Here is a 17,516-nt window from a genome sequence, read left to right on the forward strand (position 1 = left end):
GTGTAGTCTGTTGTGATGCCCTGTGATCAGATCTGTACTAAAGACAATAAATAAATAAATAAATAAATAAATAGAAATTACAATTAATAATGACTGCCATTTTGTATTTCAATTGAATTACATCATACAAATTTCACACATCTTACATTTCCGTTTTTAAGAAAAGGAAAAATCATTCCATACTTTGTGACAAGTAAAAGCATCTTCATTCCCTCTTTTAATGTTTCCTTTGAATGTTCACATAGAAATGTCATGCATCTTCCTCATCTTAAAAGAAAAGAAATAAAAAAGAATAGACCACTACGCCACACAGTCATCCATCTTGAAGTAATTACACATTGATGTTAATGTGACTTGATGCCTTATTTTTCTAAAGTATCTCAGGTTTTTGATATTGTCTTTACATAAAAGTGTTAGCAAGAAAAATTGATTTGTATTTTATTTGGTAAGACAGCTGTCTGTGGAGAACTGTGTTGAAGATGAAAAGATATTCAGGTTAAAATAGATCAGATGTGGTTAAAATGTGACAGTGTTTTATAAAGGATGTACATTATATAATTTATGCTATGACAAGTTAAAATGCTGAAGTCAGCCAATGAGCCTCTACAGTACTATTGAAGCCCTTAATTAAAAATGTGTGTTACCTGGCAGTTCTCCTTCAAGGCACCAGATCACATACAAACAGAGGAACAGTCGACTGAGAGACTCTGTGAAACCTGGTTTTAGAAATCAGCTCAGATACATCAGAAGTCACAATCTGTAAGTGGATTTTACTGCTGCCTGCATTTGATGTCATCTGTGACTGAAAACATACATGCTGGGAAACTGGGATAGAAAAATGATCAGTCAGAGAACAGAAGCGTGACACCAATGTTCAGACAACGTAGCAGAAAGCTTAAGAGCCATGTGGGATTTTCTTATCAGGTTGAAACAAAGTCAAAAAGACATAAGGTGATTTTCAAGTGTTATCAAATAGAAACAGTTAGGAAGAAGACTTTACTATGAACCATGGATCAGATACAAAAGGTGGGGTCTTCTACAAACAGATGTCAGGTCTCAAAGGTGGAAATTAAAACTTTTGTCATTTAAGAAACAAAAAAGAAACATGGTCTAAAAATACAAACAGGCAAAACTTGTTTAACAGGATTTTCAGATTTAAGTTTTAGAAATGAATTACACAGGTTAAAGAAATATACCCTCCATTCTTTGTTGGAAGAAGTCGATCATCTGACAACGTGTCTCTCATCAACCTTCTCACTCATCTTTCCATGATCACTGAACTTCAGAGGCTCAGATTTAATGTATTTTCATTAATAAAATGAATCAAAATATTCATCAATACATGCATCATATTCATAATTTCTCTTTGTCTCTTCAAAAAAACAAATGGAAAGATAACATATTGTCTTCTGTTTCACCCTCATGGAAAAGTTTCTCATCATTAAATTCACACTAACCAACTTTGAAGATGATAATTTCTGACATGTCCCTCATCAACCTTTTCATAATCATGTTCAATGAACTTCAAATGTCATGTATTCTGATTTAATAAAACTTCAAAAAAGAACAGATAAAAAACAACCTATTTTCTTTTGTTTCACCTTCATGGAATCTTTTATCATATCATGAATTTCACACTAACTAACTTTGTAGAGGACACACTGATTTAATATTAATATGAATGTATGGGTTTTTATGCCTTGCTTGTTCTCCAGATTACTATTGTTCTTCTGTGCTCTGTGTTTTAAGTATTAACATGAATAAAGCAATCAGATGGTATATGTTGTAATTTGTAATGATTCATTTACTATCCACATGTATTTATTACTTAAATAAAGAACAACCAGTCAATGATAAAATCAATAAAAGTCTGTGAATGTCCTTCTATAGGAGTCTGGTTCATGAATAGTCACCTGAAAACAAGTATTGTGATTTTCAGCTGAGTAGTTGTGTTGATTCATTCACAGATTGTACATTTCATCCAGACTTTTAATAGCTTGTTTCTTGGAGAGTCTTTGCCACTCACTGGGAATTTTACCATAGCCCTCAAATTTTAATTCATAGTGCTGCTTAAGTTGTTTTTTTAAATCGACACACAAACCATTTCCAGTATGTCAGTTTAGACTCATCAGGGGTAATTCTCCAGTTTTTAAACTCTGGACCGCCAGTTCTGTACTGTTTAAATGGAATACTTGCTTCTGAATCATGATGAGGGAAAAAATGTGCATCACTTGCAACATTTGTTGTGCAGAAAACCACATCCATTTCCACTGTGCCTCTATAGTGCCATCCATTGATCCCAGAGCTGCACAGAATGGACATTTTACCCAGCAGCACTTGCACAGCTGATCGACGAGAATTTAATCAGGCTTCTGTCTGAATTTTATCATCTTATCCAATGAGAGGCTGATCATTCATATGTCTCAGAGTGTTTCTATTAAAAAATAAATTTCTGTTTTAGATTGTACTGAAGCTGGCAGGAGACGTGTTTGAGGTGGAGCTTCCTGATGGACAGGAAGTCCAGTTTCCTAACCGTGTTGGCATGGACGTCATCTGCTACATCAGAGTCACAGGGGACTTCAAACTGACTTCCTTCAAAATCTGCTAAAAGTTACAGCTGCTGTAACACATGCAGACTGTGGTCATCAGTTTGGATCAAGACGAAACTGAGTCTTGGTCAGTTACTGTAAGAAATATTAATCATTAAGAGATGGAGCTCTTCAGTATATGGTATATTCAGTATGTGGTCTTGTTTTGTTGTCACTGAGGGTCAGTGTAATAAATAATAACCAGATCCTGTCTTTGAAATATATTTTCTCCCAAATAGTGACACAAACCTCAGATATGTTTTCATACAGAGAGCAACAGTCCAATAAAAGGGGCATTACACCAGTTTTACACATGAGGTTAAGTTTATTTGTCACAAGGAATATTCTACCTGTCCAAAACAGTTGTATTATGTCTCTGCAGCGGGATACATGTATCTAAAGTTTGAGAAAATAACTTGACAGAAGATAACAGCAAGAATATTACTCGCAGGTTATTGCTACTTAGCTGCTCGCTACTGCAGGTTCCACTTTACTGGCAGGTTCAGACACGTAAAAGCCCCGATTTACCTTTATTAAAGGTCGCACCAGTTTCTCATACAAAAACCCCTTCGTCTGCATGAAAGGAAAATATCCTTTTAAAATAAAATAAAAACTCCCTTTAGTCGCAGCTATCTGAATGTTTGTATCCACCGGCAGCTCGTTGTTTACTTTATTGGGTCACTTCCGGTAAAATACCGGAAGTTGTTGTTGTGGATGGCTAATGTCATTTTTATTTTCTACAAGTGATCACAGTTTGCAGTCAGAAACATTAACCTTTCTTTATTCAAAGGAGACAATGAATACATTCATATCGATTTTTTTTTTACTAATGCATCGTTTGTTTTAACCAATACAAAGCCCATGTAATGATTTCAACGTATGAGTTTTACCGCCATCCAGTGGTCACAACGAGGAACTGCAACGGATTAAATTTGTCAAGCGTCTGTAAATGTAGACGGTACAACCCTTTTCGGTGAGTACTTTTAGATAATAAAGACCCAACTTAACGTTATCAGAAGTGAAGTAACAAAACAGTCATAAAATAATAATGTGTAAAGTAAAATGCACTTTGGTGAACCGTTATCACAGGCAAAGCCTGGTCTTACGGGTTTAATGATGTCAGACAGTGGCAACCAATGGTAGTTTTTAGCTTTTTTAACTATGCTAAAGGTATTTAAACCCCATTCATCCAAACTTATAATACACTAAATTTAACCGACATGTTCAGCTTGAGGTGTGGGGTTTGAAAGAAGTGGGCATCTACAAGGCAAGAGACACTTGAGTTGCAGTATGGGAAATGTAGGATACAGTGATTTTGGAGCTTGATGCAAACTAGAGACAAAAAGTCAGAACATCTTGGCCTCTGCTGCTTTTGACCATCTCTTTTTTAAAGTCTTTCTCTTGTGAGTCCCCAAACTTAACAGAGGTGCAACACTGAATTGTGGCAGTTCTCCTTAAAGGCACCAGATCACATACAAACAGAGGAACAGTCGACTGAGAGTCCCTGTGAAACCTGGTTTTAGAAATCATCTCAGATACATCAGAAGTCACAATCTGTAAGTGGATTTTACTGCTGCCTGCATTTGATGTCATCTGTGACTGAAAACATACATGCTGGGAAACTGGGATAGAAAAATGATCAGTCAGAGAACAGAAGCGTGACACCTATGTGCAGACAACGTAGCAGAAAGCTTAAGAGCCATGTGTGATTTTCTTATCAGGTTGAGACAAAGTCAAATAGACATAAGGTGATTTTCAAGTGCTATCAAATAGAAACAGTTAGGAAGAAGACTTTACTATGAACCATGGATCAGATACAAAAGGTGGGGTCTTCTACAAACAGAGGTCAGGTCTCAAAGGTGGAAATTAAAACTTTGTCATTTAAGAAACAAAAGAAGAAACATGGTCTTTCAATAGATATGATGTAGTTATTTTTATTATGCTCATTAATAACATGAAAGGTTAAAGTCAACAGGTGTTTTTGTGTCGTCACTTAATGATCAGTTTAATAAATGATTAAAACTTTTAAAATATTTTCCTCACATTGACAACAAAACAACAAAACTCTTGCTGCTGTAGATATAATGACAGATTATTTTAAATGAGATTAACATAACACAGTTGAACACTTCAAATACGTCTTCAACATAAAGCATCCTGGATCAGTTAACATGATTCAACTTAAAATGTAAAGACTTACAAAAATACAAACAGGCAAAACTTGTTAAACAGGATTTTCAGATATAAGTTTTAGAAATTAATTACACAGGGTAAAGAAATATACCCTCCATTCTTTGTTGTAAGAAGTCGATCATCTGACAACACGTCTCTCATCAACCTTCTCACTCATCTTTCCATGATCACTGAACTTCAGAGGTTCAGATTTCATGTGTTTTCTTTTAATAAAACTTAAAAATATTCTTTAATATTGATACATGCATGAGTTTCATAATTTCTCTTTCTGTCTCTTCAAAGAAAAACAAATAAAAAAACATTGTGTTCTGCTTTATGTTCATTTGAACATTTTTCATATCAAGAAGTTCACACTTACAAACTTTGTAGATATTATTAACATTAGTTTTTATGCCTCACTCATTCTCCAAATTCCTATTATTCTTGTGTGTTTTTTAGGAGTTTGATTCATGAATAATCACATGGAAACAAGTATCATTATTTTCAGCTGAGTAGTTGTGTTGTTCACTCACAGCTTGTACATTTCATCCAGACTTTTAATCGCTTCTTCTTTACTGTATTTTCTCCACTCGCTGGGAATTTCTCCTCTGCCCTGGAATTTTAATTCATAGTGGTCTTCCAGTTGTTTTTGAAATTGACACACAAACCATTTCCAGTATGTCAGATTAGAGTCATCAGGCGTAATTCTCCAGTTAGCAAACCTTGGTCCAGCAGTTCGGTACCGTTTATAGGGAATTTTTTCATCTGATTGTGAATCGGGGTAAAAACTTTGATCACTTGCAACATCTGTTGTGCAAAATTCAACAGAGAGTAAATCTGTGTCTCTATAGTGTACACCATTGATTGCAGTGGATCGATGAAAAGGGACACTGTGGTCAGCATCACTGTGATCTTCCATGGTGTTGGTGCAAACAGCTGCACAGAATGGACACTTTACCCAGCAGCACCTGCACAGCTGATCGATGAGGATTTGATCAGGCTTCTGTCTGAACTCATTCATCTCATTCAGTGAGAGGTTGTTTATATCCTCCATGATGGGTTCAAGGCCTTTCTCTATCTCTTCTTTAAGAAACTCAAAACTGTTTATGTCTCTGAAGTTTTGAGAACAAATGGCATCAAATGTCAACTCATCTCTCAGAGAACTGGTAACTTCCTCCAGCCACATGTCTGTGTCTCCTCTCTGGGTTTTGACTTTCTCTGTTGCAGTAAATAAAGCCAGACTCACATGTTGTTTCATGTCTTCAACATTTTTCTTGAGTAGATCCCGAGCTTTATCTTTGTGTGATGTGAAGATGTATTTCTTTACTTCCTCTTTTATAAAACTCTCCACATGTTTCCTTGGTTGATGGATGTAGGTGATGAAACCATCGAAGTCGTCTTTCTCTGCCAGTGACTTCAACACATGTTTCTCCAGGTTCAGTCTGTTCCCATTGAATGCTGGGAAACTGCACTTCATCTCTCCAGCTAGATCAATGGCAGTCTTGTTACAGACAGCCTCAACAGTGGAAACCTTCAGTTTTTCACAGATCAGTTCTCCGAGTACAACAGCAGAAGCGTTTTCTTCACAGAAGCTTCTGAAAATGTTGTAATATTGATCCTTTTTGCTTTCTAAATAAATCAGTGCATCATTCTTCTTCTTGAATTTCTTGTGGGACTCTGAAAGCCAAGTCCCTGCTCTGTCAAACACATACAGTAAGAGTTCAACTGTAAACTTCTTCTTCAGAGCAAATTTCCTCTCTGATTCAAATTCTGTCACTTTCTCTTTGACATTTTTGGCAACTTCTTGCAAATAAGTTGGACTGTAGCCTCTTGTAGCTACAGGTTTGTTCTTGATTGTATCGAGTGACTGTTTTTCCACATCGTCAATCAGGGATCTGATCAGTTGTTGATCTTCATGCTGAAGAGTCCCCTTAAAGAAATTTAATACTTTTTTTGAAACAAAATCACCAAATTGTCCAAATAGCCCCTTTTCTCTTTTGTCCCCTTCCCTCTCTTGAGGCTGTCGGCTTTCATCACAAAGCTCCTGCTCCTGGGTGAGTGTCACATAATGAGAGTAATCACCAACCCCTGATATGTTTTTGTATCTGCCACTGTTTTTGGATTTATCAATAAGATCCCATTCAATACCAAGCTCTTGAAGGATAGTTGACTGATCTTCCTCCAAGTTGATGTCTTCAATAGGTTTTGTATCTGCAGTTAGTTCTCTCACCCAGTCTTTCCAAACAGAGTCAAACTGTTCTTTAAGTTCCTCTTCATCTTGTGTCTTGTGTTTTAACTGATGAGCGAGCTCTTTGCTCTTCTGTAGCAGCTTGTTCTCAAACTCTGTCTTCTGATCATCAAGCTTTTTACAAGCCTTCTTCTGCTGGATAACTTCATCCAGTTTTCTTTTCACTCCTCTCACCAGTTCCTGTCTCTTATACACATCTAGATCTGGTGCTACCTGGGCAGTTTCTGTGGAAGAAGGTGTTGTGACGCTCATTGATCAAAGTGTTCATCAGCTGAGATTTAGACACTGACAGTGAACCCAGGCGGAAAAATGACACCATGGGTGTCTCAGCTTTGCAGATGGGCAAACTCTTCATGGTGACAATATTTGAATCACCCTTGACTTTAGTTATCTTCCAGGTTTTTCTTATTTGTCTGAATGTCCACAGAGGACACTCAACATCCAGTGTGACTGGGTCAGGAACAAGCAAAGGTAAGGCGTACTGACACTGTGACAGCTTTGTCATCATGTTCTGCTTAAGGAAGCTGTCTGAGCAGTGAAATACTGCCATTTGAACGTCCATCGGATGAACATGAGTCTGATCTGATTGATCACAGTCAACGTCTCTATCCAAATAAGCATCTAAGTCACTGTCTTCTGTGTCAACAGTTTCAAAGGAAATATATCTGGCTCTGTAGTCTAACATCATCAACCTCTGAAGAAAAGTATGAGCCAGATCTTCCTCAGATGTTTCATGGTCCTGTTTCAATGGTGGACCTATTTTAAGAAAATCTGCTGGAGACAACTTCTGTTTGTCTTGAAGGTGAAGTCTGTGAAGCAACGTTTCAAGTTCTCTTTGATACTCCATGTTTCTATTCTTCTCTTCAGAAATCTTCACTGACTGTTGAAAATAATAAATAATCATTTACTGCATGTAAATTAAATGGTAACATCACATGGTTATAAAGTAAAACGTCCTCAAGTTCTTGTGAAATAAATTAGTATTTTCTGACCTTATCCTTGTTTCCACTCGTATCCACATCTGAGGTGCCTGCAAGAAAACAATGAGCCAGAGTTGAATCAACACATTCTTCTAATGTTCACTGTAAATTATTTTGAATGTTTGTTAGTAATTAGTTCTAATTTGATTATTTTCTGTGTTACTGCAAAATAAAGTAATTCATTAAATTATTTTCTCACATGTTGCAGATGGAACAGACTTGATTTCAGACTCTCCAACTCTCGCTGTGTTGTCATTCTTCTTCTTCTTTGAGTATTTTCCATCATTAACTGGGTCACACTGAGAAAACAGGTGATTTAATTTCATATTAAAATAAATAGGTTACAACCATTGAGATTAAGAACACAGTGGTAAACTATTTAGAGTAATACAAAACCAAAAATAAAAGTGAGGGAAGAAGAAAGTAAACTGTTCAGTAAATATATCATCAGCGTCACTGTCCTATACTTTCAAAGTCTAAAGTAAAGTTAGTTGAGGTTACAGGTGTTTGTGCTCGATTTTAACCTGACCTCATAAAAATAAGCATTGAAAAAAAAAACATTGCTGTATGAAAGTGACTACAGAGGATCAGAAGATCTCACCTTTACCTGTGGTGTAGCTGCTCTCTCCTCCAGGTGATCTACTGTAGCTGCTCTCTCCTCCAGGTGATCTACTGTAGCTGCTCTCTCCTCCAGGTGATCTACTGTAGCTGCTCTCTCCTCCAGGTGATCTACTGTAGCTGCTCTCTCCTCCAGGTGATCTACTGTAGCTGCTCTCTCCTCCAGGTGATCTACTGTAGCTGCTCTCTCCTCCAGGTGATCTACTGTAGCTGCTCTCTCCACCAGGTGATCTACTGTAGCTACTCTCTCCTCCAGGTGTTCTACTGTAGCTGCTCTCTCCTCCAGGTGATCTACTGTAGCTACTCTCACCTCCAGGTGATCTACTGTAGCTGCTCTCTCCTCCAGGCGATCCGCTGCAGGGTGATGTAAGAACAAGCAGATTGCAGGATCAAACATAAGAGAGATAGTTTCGGGTCAGTTAACAATTCCAGGTAAAATAAGATCTATTTGCAAAAATGATGTTAATGTAAAACACATGTACAGTATATTTACAATATTCACTACTCAACAATATGGTTTGAATTTGGATTTGGCAGATATGCAAAACAAAAATCATGGAAACGTTCTTTGGTAACTGGAAACAGTTTCACTAATTAGTTGGTTAATGTATTTCATAACACCGTAAACTGTAGGATATCTCTGAGCAGAACGCAAGAGCGAGAGAGAGTTTAGCTAATCAGCAGAATCTGCATCTCAACATCTAGACTGCTGCATCATCATCTTCTCACTCACTCTGGACACCGCCGCGCTGAATCAGCTGTTCCACAGACATACAAGTAGCATCGCTTCTTCTCTGCAGACTGTGTGAATTCAGAAATTACAGTCGGCTTCTCCTAATTTCACCACCACTTTTACTGGCTGCTTTTAGAAAAGGCCACATTATTTTGGTTTATTCACCTGCTGCGTATTTCCCCTGTCAAACTCAGGTATTACAAACTGTCTCACATTCATCTGTTCCTTCTCTGTAGCATCATTGGATGTGTAGTTGTACCAGTGGTTGTTAGTAGTGCGTAGTAATAATTATTATAATTTTTATTAAGTATAAAGTGCCTTTGATTTCTGTAATTACTTTCAGTCACTTTACCTAATTGGTTCCTTTGCAAACTTAATTTGTGTGTTATAGACGCTCTGGACTCCTCACCAAGAGCAATGGTTTATTCGTGTTGTTATGCTGACTCTGAAATTATATCCCAGGACAAATGTTTAAAACCATTTTGATAATTCTTATCGCTCACAACAAACAAAATGCTGTCATTACTATTGAACAAGTGTGCATGGATGTAATATAATACATGTATTATAATAATACCATTTGTTGTGTTGTGAGTATTTGCAGCGCATGTGTTGTCAAATTGATGTTTTCTGAGTTAACTTGTGTTTTGTCTGTTCACATGTTTTTTCTTAAGTTGCAGTGGACGAGAGAGTTGCGGACGACAAAGCATTTGTTTTGGTCTGAGATGCTGGTGGTCTAGTGTGACATCTAGTGGCAGTAATGATTGTTTACAGAACCTTTGAGGTGGAAGAAAACTGACACCATCTTGGGAGGGGTTTTAAATGACTCTGTGGCCAGAGGAGAACCACCTCATCATCCCATGCAGTTACAAAATGTCCTTACCTCTCACAGGTCTTTCATAGAGGCTTTCATTAATTGTTCACTTCCTTTTAGATGTAGATGTTGCAGAATGTCTTAAGTCACCACAACAGTAGAAAATGGTGTGTAAGCATGTGAAAGTTGGAGAGTAAATGGACAGTTTTGGTGGTGGTTGAGTGAGAACGGTGTCATGATGCACTGTTTATGTTGACTGCCTCCAGTCATACTCCACCCATCCACCACAGGAATTCAGACTTTCTCCCTGTTCCTCATTGTTTTCTCTTACCTTTTGTAACAGGTGTGATTACTGTATTGACCCCAGGTTCACTTGTTGCTGCTCTGATGTCGTCCCCATCAGGTTCATCCACTAAACAAAACTAAAAAAACATTTGTTTCAATGTAATGTTTTTTTTTTTTTATTACTTTAATCAGATTAGACCATTGTAAGAACCTTTTTTCCAAAGTGAGAGGTCACCAACTAAGTAGCAGATAGATAAACATACATGCTAAAACAGTTATAGAAGATCAAATTCCAGCCAGGACCACATGAAAGAATCAGGAAATTAAACTCCTCTGTATAAGCACTGCAAACTGTTCTTATATCACACCAGCTGGCGTATGAATACAAAAAGTAGTGACAAATAATTTGTAGACTGCATATTCTGTCAAATCAGAATGTGCAGTTTAACACAACCCTAATCTTGCACACAGCTGTACACAGTTTTTCATTTCATAGCATCCCTTATAACACCACCTGACATTACATATCTTTATTTATCTCAGTGGCAGAGAGACAGGCCTTTATTAGAGACAGTAATACAGGAAAAAGTAAGTGAACCGTTTGGAATTAACCTCATTTCTGTAAAAATGTGTCTCCAAATATGATCAGATCTTCATGTAAGTTACGATAATGAACAAACACAATCCATTTGAACAAAAGCTAATTGGAGTCGGGAGTTATCACACCTGTCAGACAGTGAAACCAGTTTGGAGGTGTGGCTAGTTTGACATTTTGAGTTTGCACAGGAAACATCTGCTGATGTGAACCATGCCTCACAAAAAGAGATGTGAGACTTGTGGCCTAAGGCAATCAACTCCCAAACATACAAGAAGAATTTCAACTAGAGGCTCACACTTCAAAATCCCCCTTTGAGAACGGAATAAATAAAAATAAAAAACCTGGGAGTTTAGTTGCTATCTTACTATTTTGTTGGAAAACTTGTTAGAGGATATGGACTGAGGATGAATAGTGTTAAGTCAGTACTTACAGTTCCTTGGAAACATGGAAGGCAGTTAGTGAAACACTTCTTCATACCATTGTTCCTGCGTCTACGACGGCGTTTGAGAAACGCGTCCTGGTGCATGGAACACAGACTTAATATCATAGTGGATAAATGTTTTATACACAAAATAAATCTGCAATACATTTTGTCTGGCAAACACTCCAACTTTAAATATCTCATATATTAAGATATTACTAATTACTAGACAAAATTCAATTGTATCTGAAACTGAGTTTATGACTAGTCAGAACCAGAGAGATGTATCACCTGTTTGAGTTGGTCGTCACTGTTTGGTTATCAGCAAATTATTAATAATTATAAAGGATAATAATATTATCTGTGATCATCATGAAGGTGTGGGTCTGGTTTAATATTTTAACTCATGTAATGCAGCTGTCACATCAGTCTACTGTATATATGCTGCCCAGACTTACTGGGTATTTTTTGAAACGTGTTGCAAGCCTGAAAAAATGGATGTTTATTTACAAATCAATTGATGTTGACAAAAAAAAAAACATTACTTATCTTGTGTTCATACTCCCTGCCATGAAATAAAATTTAAGGGAAATTTATAAATTACTGTGTGTTCTTTTTATTCACATTTTTCACATCGTCCCAGCATTTTCTTGGTTGGGGTTGTAAATCATTTAATTAAAAATGTTCATATTGTTGACTAGAACTATCATAGATCATTAACTCACTCACAGGTTACATCAAGATGTTTCTGTTAAGATGATAATTTTAAGATGTTTTCCAGTCTGTTAAGGCTCTTTATTGAGTTAGGATCTTAGACCTCTAAAGAATAGAGTTAGAGATCAGATATTTTCTTTTTTGCAAGATGTTAATTTATTTCAGTTTTTCACTTTGTCCTAAATTAAAAAACTACGGGTCTTGAATCTTCAGTTCAAATGTGAGAAAAAATAGACAGCTGTTTGAGAGCAAAGGAATGAAGTTACAAGTTATTTACAAGTAGCTCCTTTAAGCCTATGATAATCAGGGTCTTATTAGTTAAGATCATCTCCATCTACATCTACAGCTCTCAACTGTTAAAAATTAAATTAAATTACGTTAGATTAGATTAAAATTAATCTCAAAATAGTCAAAGAAAAATTTCAAGACGCATAACTTCATTCTGAAAATATTTAATTTTTTATCGTTGATTTTATTTTAAGTAAAATGACTTTCATTTCAAGTTACATTATTCTCAAAATATCTGTCTTTTAACCCATTAGTGTCCCTGACACTCCCTCATGAATGAAAAGCTGTGATAAATCCATATTAATCATGTGAACAATATCACACGAAAGGGAGTGATGTGCTGAATATCAGCACGGCTGTGATTCGGTCATAGAGTGTGATGTTTCTTTTATACAACAGTTCTACGGGCGCCATATTAATTAAATAAACAACCATAGATTATGATTTGTTTGTTTATCTTATCATTTATTTGGCTACGACCACACAAATAGTTTAGCAACTGGAGTGGTACTGGACTGTTGCTAAGCAACAGATAAACATTTCCCTGACCTGCACAGCGCCACTAGCTAGCTGCTTTATCCACACGTTGGTTTCTCTACTGTCTCTGACGTTACCTCAGGAGTGCTCTAAAGTATCCAGGCTTCTTCCCTTCAACCTCTTCTTACGACCAGACATCATTTCATTCAAATGTTATTTCTGGAAATATTTTCATCTTTGCAAAGTTTGTGACAACCTAAGAAAGTTAGCGGCCGTTAATGTAACACTGATTAATGGTTCAGCGGAGTGATACATGTAGTTAAACAGTGCTGTTGTACTCTATATCAGCACTCATGCAATGCCTCTCGTCCAATCAAATTACTTGGTCGGAAATAACTGTTGTATAATCCTGAATATCTCACCTTTTCTGTGCTTCCAGCTGCATCTACCCCCTGTCCCCAGTCACCTGCTGGGAAATATAGACGGAAAAGTCAGATGGCAAATGATTAGATCACCTGTCTGGCTGCAGGACAGAGTAAAACAAACATAAGTCAAACTAATACAGCTTGCTCTCTACACATTTTTAACATTTTGCTTCTTGTGACTGACCTTCTGCCGCTGAGCTGCAGATCTCCACCAGATCATTCCTGTTGATCCTTCTTAAAATGTCCTTCGTCATCTCCAGAGCTTGATCATGTTTATAGGTCTGCACCATCAGACGCACAGTGTCCAGCCTGTCCGCCTTCTCCAAGACAGCCCTTCTGAAACTTTTTCTTCCTTTGAGGATGTCATCCTCCTGCAGGAAGAATTTGAAGCGCTTAAATTCTTCATCTGCCAAGTCGTCCAGAACGTCCAAGATAACCTGTCTCGCCATTGTGGTTCCCCTGCAAAAATCAGAGAATATCTTCAACCTGAGGGACAATTAGTTTATTAGTGGAGAGAATGATACAGTCACTTTAAATCAAGATTCAGAGAAACTGTGTCAAATCATCAGTTCAAACCAGATCAGTTTTATCAAACCTAGCAACAGACTGAGACAGAGTTCATCCGCCCTAAAGACCAGAAACCCCAAAGCCCACACCTAAGCATGTGCATTACATAAGAGTATATTATTCTACTTTATTTGTTTAAGGTGAACATGTAATCTATAAATTCAATACAATGAGGAGTAAAAAGAGCTGCTTCAATCTAAAGGACAAGGACACCTGCTCCATTTTATCCTGGGACAACTTCCCTGAACAGAGGAGGAGACACAACTGATGCTACTGATGCTTCTTCATCACCACGCCATTCACGCCATTCTGATGATGGTCATGTCTCCTTAACAACTTACATATTTTACTTATAGAATTCACACACTGTATTAAGAAAGGTGTGAAGGAGCCACAGATGTTTAAATGTCTGAAACTCAAAACAAAACAGAAGCTTTTTACTTTGGTGAGTAAAGAAAGTGAAGAACAGAACTCTATATAACTAGTAGTAAAACATTTTACACACATACCTCTACAGGACTTCATCAATGACAGAACAGTGATACTGGACCAAATATTGCAGGGTCTTCAGTCTTCATTTTTCACTTCCAGTCAAAACCTAGTAAGAAAATATGAAGGAGAAGATACTTGATTAACGGCATGTTGTTATTAATATGGCAGATTTTATTCCTTGATGTTTCTCAAATACATTAGTGCTTAGCAGCTATTTATGAATAAAGTTTTCAATTACTCTGAAAACCCAGAACCAACTTCTGTTTAGATTCAATACATTTACAATCTGTCTAGAATAATCTGATGGCTTCATCAGTTTTAGCATACACCTGGATCTCTCCACCAGTCCGTCAGAGCTGAAGAAGCCTGTTGGATGAGAGGTGAAACATCTTCAGGTATCTCCAACCAAGTCCAGTTGCCCTCAATTCAAGTTTAAATAAATAAAGTACTTAATAAGAAAAGCTAGTAGATGGCTGGACCGCATATGAACAATTTGTGAAATTGAGGAACGTATTGAAAAACTGTCATGGAACCTGTAAACAACTGACATCAATGCATCTTATTTGCATTCAGCCTAGTGTCTGCTGGTTTCAGGCCTTTATCAGTTTGCTTTTCTCTTCTTGCTTCTGTGCTCACATTTAAAGTATTTTAATACAGGCCAATTCCCAATAAAGCTATTTACAAGTTTTTTCTCATTATGTTGTCAGACAATGGAACAAGTTTGAAATAGTGACTGAAACGTGGCCCAATATGATTACATGTTAACCAGCAGTCAGGACCGGGCTTTTCTAAGATGCTAATTTGCTGCTAAAATCCAGAGTTTAACACCGAGACGTCTCTGACAAAATCACCAAACACATTAGTTAAATACAAGCAGCAACATTAGTGGCTGAAAAATCAAGCTAACACGGAAGTAAGAAAAACTTCACTTCTTCTAACGGCCACTAGAGTCTGGCTCCAAAAGCAAAATGTCCAACTTTACAGTAGAAATAAAAAACGGTTTTGGTGTCTAGAGCTAATCTCCTTCTTCATGGCACCTGTTTAATATAACTCACCTGTTTACATTAAAATTATGACGAATTGAGGGCGTGCCGTCTTGATTGACAGGTGAGCGTATGCTAGCTACAAGCCGGTATGCTCGACACGCGCCCCTCCTCATGACCTATATTTGGATTAGCCGTTAGTTCGGCGGATTCAGGTACCGACAAGATGGCGTCGACGGAACGACCCACAAAACCGCTCTTTTCTTAACCTATGGGTGACGTCACGGAGGCGACGTCCATCTTTATTTGCGGTCTACCATGCGAACTGGTAAAACGGATCTGTCACGTGTCATCCCCGCGTGAGAAGCTTCGATCGGTGATTGTGTGTTTTTTTAAAACTTATTTCTCACTCTCAGATCACTCTTTCATCCCCGGGTGCTGGGCATCTGCGGTGTTTCTGGTGTAACAGCACCGTGCTGCACTGGGTGTCAACGCATGGGTCTCAAACTCGCGGCCCGCGGGCCAATTGCGGCCTGCGGGACGTTATTTTGTGGCCCCCTACTTGACATCAAAGTTTAGTGTTAGTGCGGCCCGCGCGTTTTTCTCAAACGCACCTTTTGGCCGAGTTGTTGGGCGAGCCGCGCTTGCCCTGGGCTTTTATTTTTCACTTATGGGCTACCATAGCGCAGGCTCATGACAGCTTTCGGTGTCGCGTCTGTTGTCAAGTTATGGTGCGTTCCCGTTAAGTTGGAACTTGTAAATTGGAACGACTCGGATTTCAGACTTCCAGTTGAAATGTCCAACTCGGAGCTCAGAAAGTCCGACTTCCGAGCACAACTTGAACGCACCATAATGTCCAGCGCGAATTAGCGACGGTTGAAACTTGGTTGAAACGTGAAGAACTGTTAATAATAAAGATTGAGAAGATTGGATCTGTTTTTTTGAATACTTGGGGCCCAGCCTCACCCAGAATCTACTTCCAGCGGCCCCCATCTAAGTTGAGTTTGAGACCCCTGGTCTACAGTGTCTGTGATCTGAAACAAGTTACAGCAGGAAAAGGGGCGTAAATTAGCGGTTTTTCCCGGGTGTTATATTTACATCATTACCGATTGGAGCCGATAAATACCGGCGTCTACTGCACAGTCATAAGACCCGGGCGTGAATGCTAATTGCAGCCAATTTGCTATTATTTAAACTATTATAGCTTCACCTTTCACAATGCCGATCATTTAATCTTTTTAAGATAATATGAATTTCTGCTGTTTTTAAACACATCTTCTAAGTTTTTCTCATAAATGGATGATTGTACGGTCTTTTTAATCTTGTAACAGACCATTAGTGTATACTGGTCTGAAAAGCTACCTCCCTTCTGGAGAGCCAAGATCATCCTCTTCAGATAGTTTCAACTGTGTTGGTTTAGAGTGTTATTAGACCCAGGACAAGCTTTCCCTTGTCCTGCTGCTCTTCTGTTGTAAATGGCAGATAGTATTTTATTGTTTTATTGTTTTCTAGAGATTATGTGCTTATTTGCACAGACTGTGTACTTGACTTGACTTTTGCACTTGACCTTGTTGAATGAAGTCTTACTCCGGCCATCATGACATGATGTCTCTTGATGTCCATTAGTGTATGTGTGTTTATGTATAGCTTGGCTGCAAATCAGTTTCCCTTTAAGGGACAATAAAACTACTACTGAACTATATCCTTTCAACTGTCACGTGCATTCATCCACACTGTATCAAATACAAATACCGTGCTGCAATCAACAAAAAGAAAACAAAAACAAGAGGACTTTTCTTTTTCGAAACCGCACAATTCAACTTTCATTGAAAAAGATGTGATTAGTGGTGGAGTAACTTTTTTTAAATACTGCCTGGGTTTCCTGGATGATATTAATTTACAGCTAAATGAAGCTGGTAAAAAAAAATCTAAGCTGACCTTGTATCAAGAATATTTTGTCAATTAAATTAAACGTGTGGAGAGATATTAAACTAAGTTCAAAATGTGCACATGCAGAAAGATTACGGCTGTAAGATACACTGAACTCAGTTAGAGAGTGAGCATATGACATTAAGGTTTCAAGAGAAAGTCAACGAATGAGTGAATCTGTCAA

At 37.7% G+C, this 17,516-nt stretch overlaps 3 protein-coding genes across 4 annotated transcripts; all 3 read right to left on the reverse strand.

The window, feature by feature from the left end:
- Positions 1–4,506: 4,506 nt before the first annotated feature.
- Positions 4,507–7,194, reverse strand: LOC111647566 (interferon-induced very large GTPase 1-like; the record flags this gene model as incomplete). Its single annotated transcript, XM_023397185.2, has 1 exon — positions 4,507–7,194. A coding segment is annotated over one exon (1,905 nt), but the record flags the coding sequence as incomplete, so codon positions are not given.
- Position 7,195: 1 nt separating this feature from the next.
- On the reverse strand, positions 7,196–8,262 carry LOC111647562 (interferon-induced very large GTPase 1-like). The gene is made up of 3 exons (XM_087171462.1): positions 8,188–8,262; positions 8,001–8,038; positions 7,196–7,888 (listed from the first exon to the last, which is right to left on the reverse strand). The coding sequence occupies exon 3, from the start codon at positions 7,853–7,855 to the stop codon at positions 7,196–7,198; it is 660 nt and encodes a 219-aa protein (XP_087027588.1). The 5' UTR covers positions 7,856–7,888; positions 8,001–8,038; positions 8,188–8,262.
- Positions 8,263–9,512: 1,250 nt separating this feature from the next.
- On the reverse strand, positions 9,513–14,528 carry LOC147817200 (uncharacterized). 2 transcript variants are annotated; one of them, XM_087171449.1, is made up of 5 exons: positions 14,438–14,528; positions 13,546–13,820; positions 13,359–13,402; positions 11,467–11,553; positions 9,513–10,575 (listed from the first exon to the last, which is right to left on the reverse strand). In XM_087171449.1, exons 2-5 carry the CDS (start codon positions 13,808–13,810, stop codon positions 10,468–10,470), a joined length of 504 nt encoding a protein of 167 aa, XP_087027575.1. In that variant the 5' UTR covers positions 13,811–13,820; positions 14,438–14,528; the 3' UTR covers positions 9,513–10,467. The 2 variants fall into 2 exon arrangements, with proteins under 2 accessions (XP_087027575.1, XP_087027574.1); XM_087171448.1 differs by having other exon boundaries at positions 13,359–13,405.
- Positions 14,529–17,516: the final 2,988 nt, after the last annotated feature.

The sequence above is a fragment of the Seriola lalandi genome, unplaced genomic scaffold (genome assembly GCF_002814215.2).
Source record: "Seriola lalandi dorsalis isolate HSWRI2012SDOR001 ecotype SW California unplaced genomic scaffold, Sedor1 jcf7180002055004, whole genome shotgun sequence".
NCBI lineage: Eukaryota > Metazoa > Chordata > Actinopteri > Carangiformes > Carangidae > Seriola > Seriola lalandi.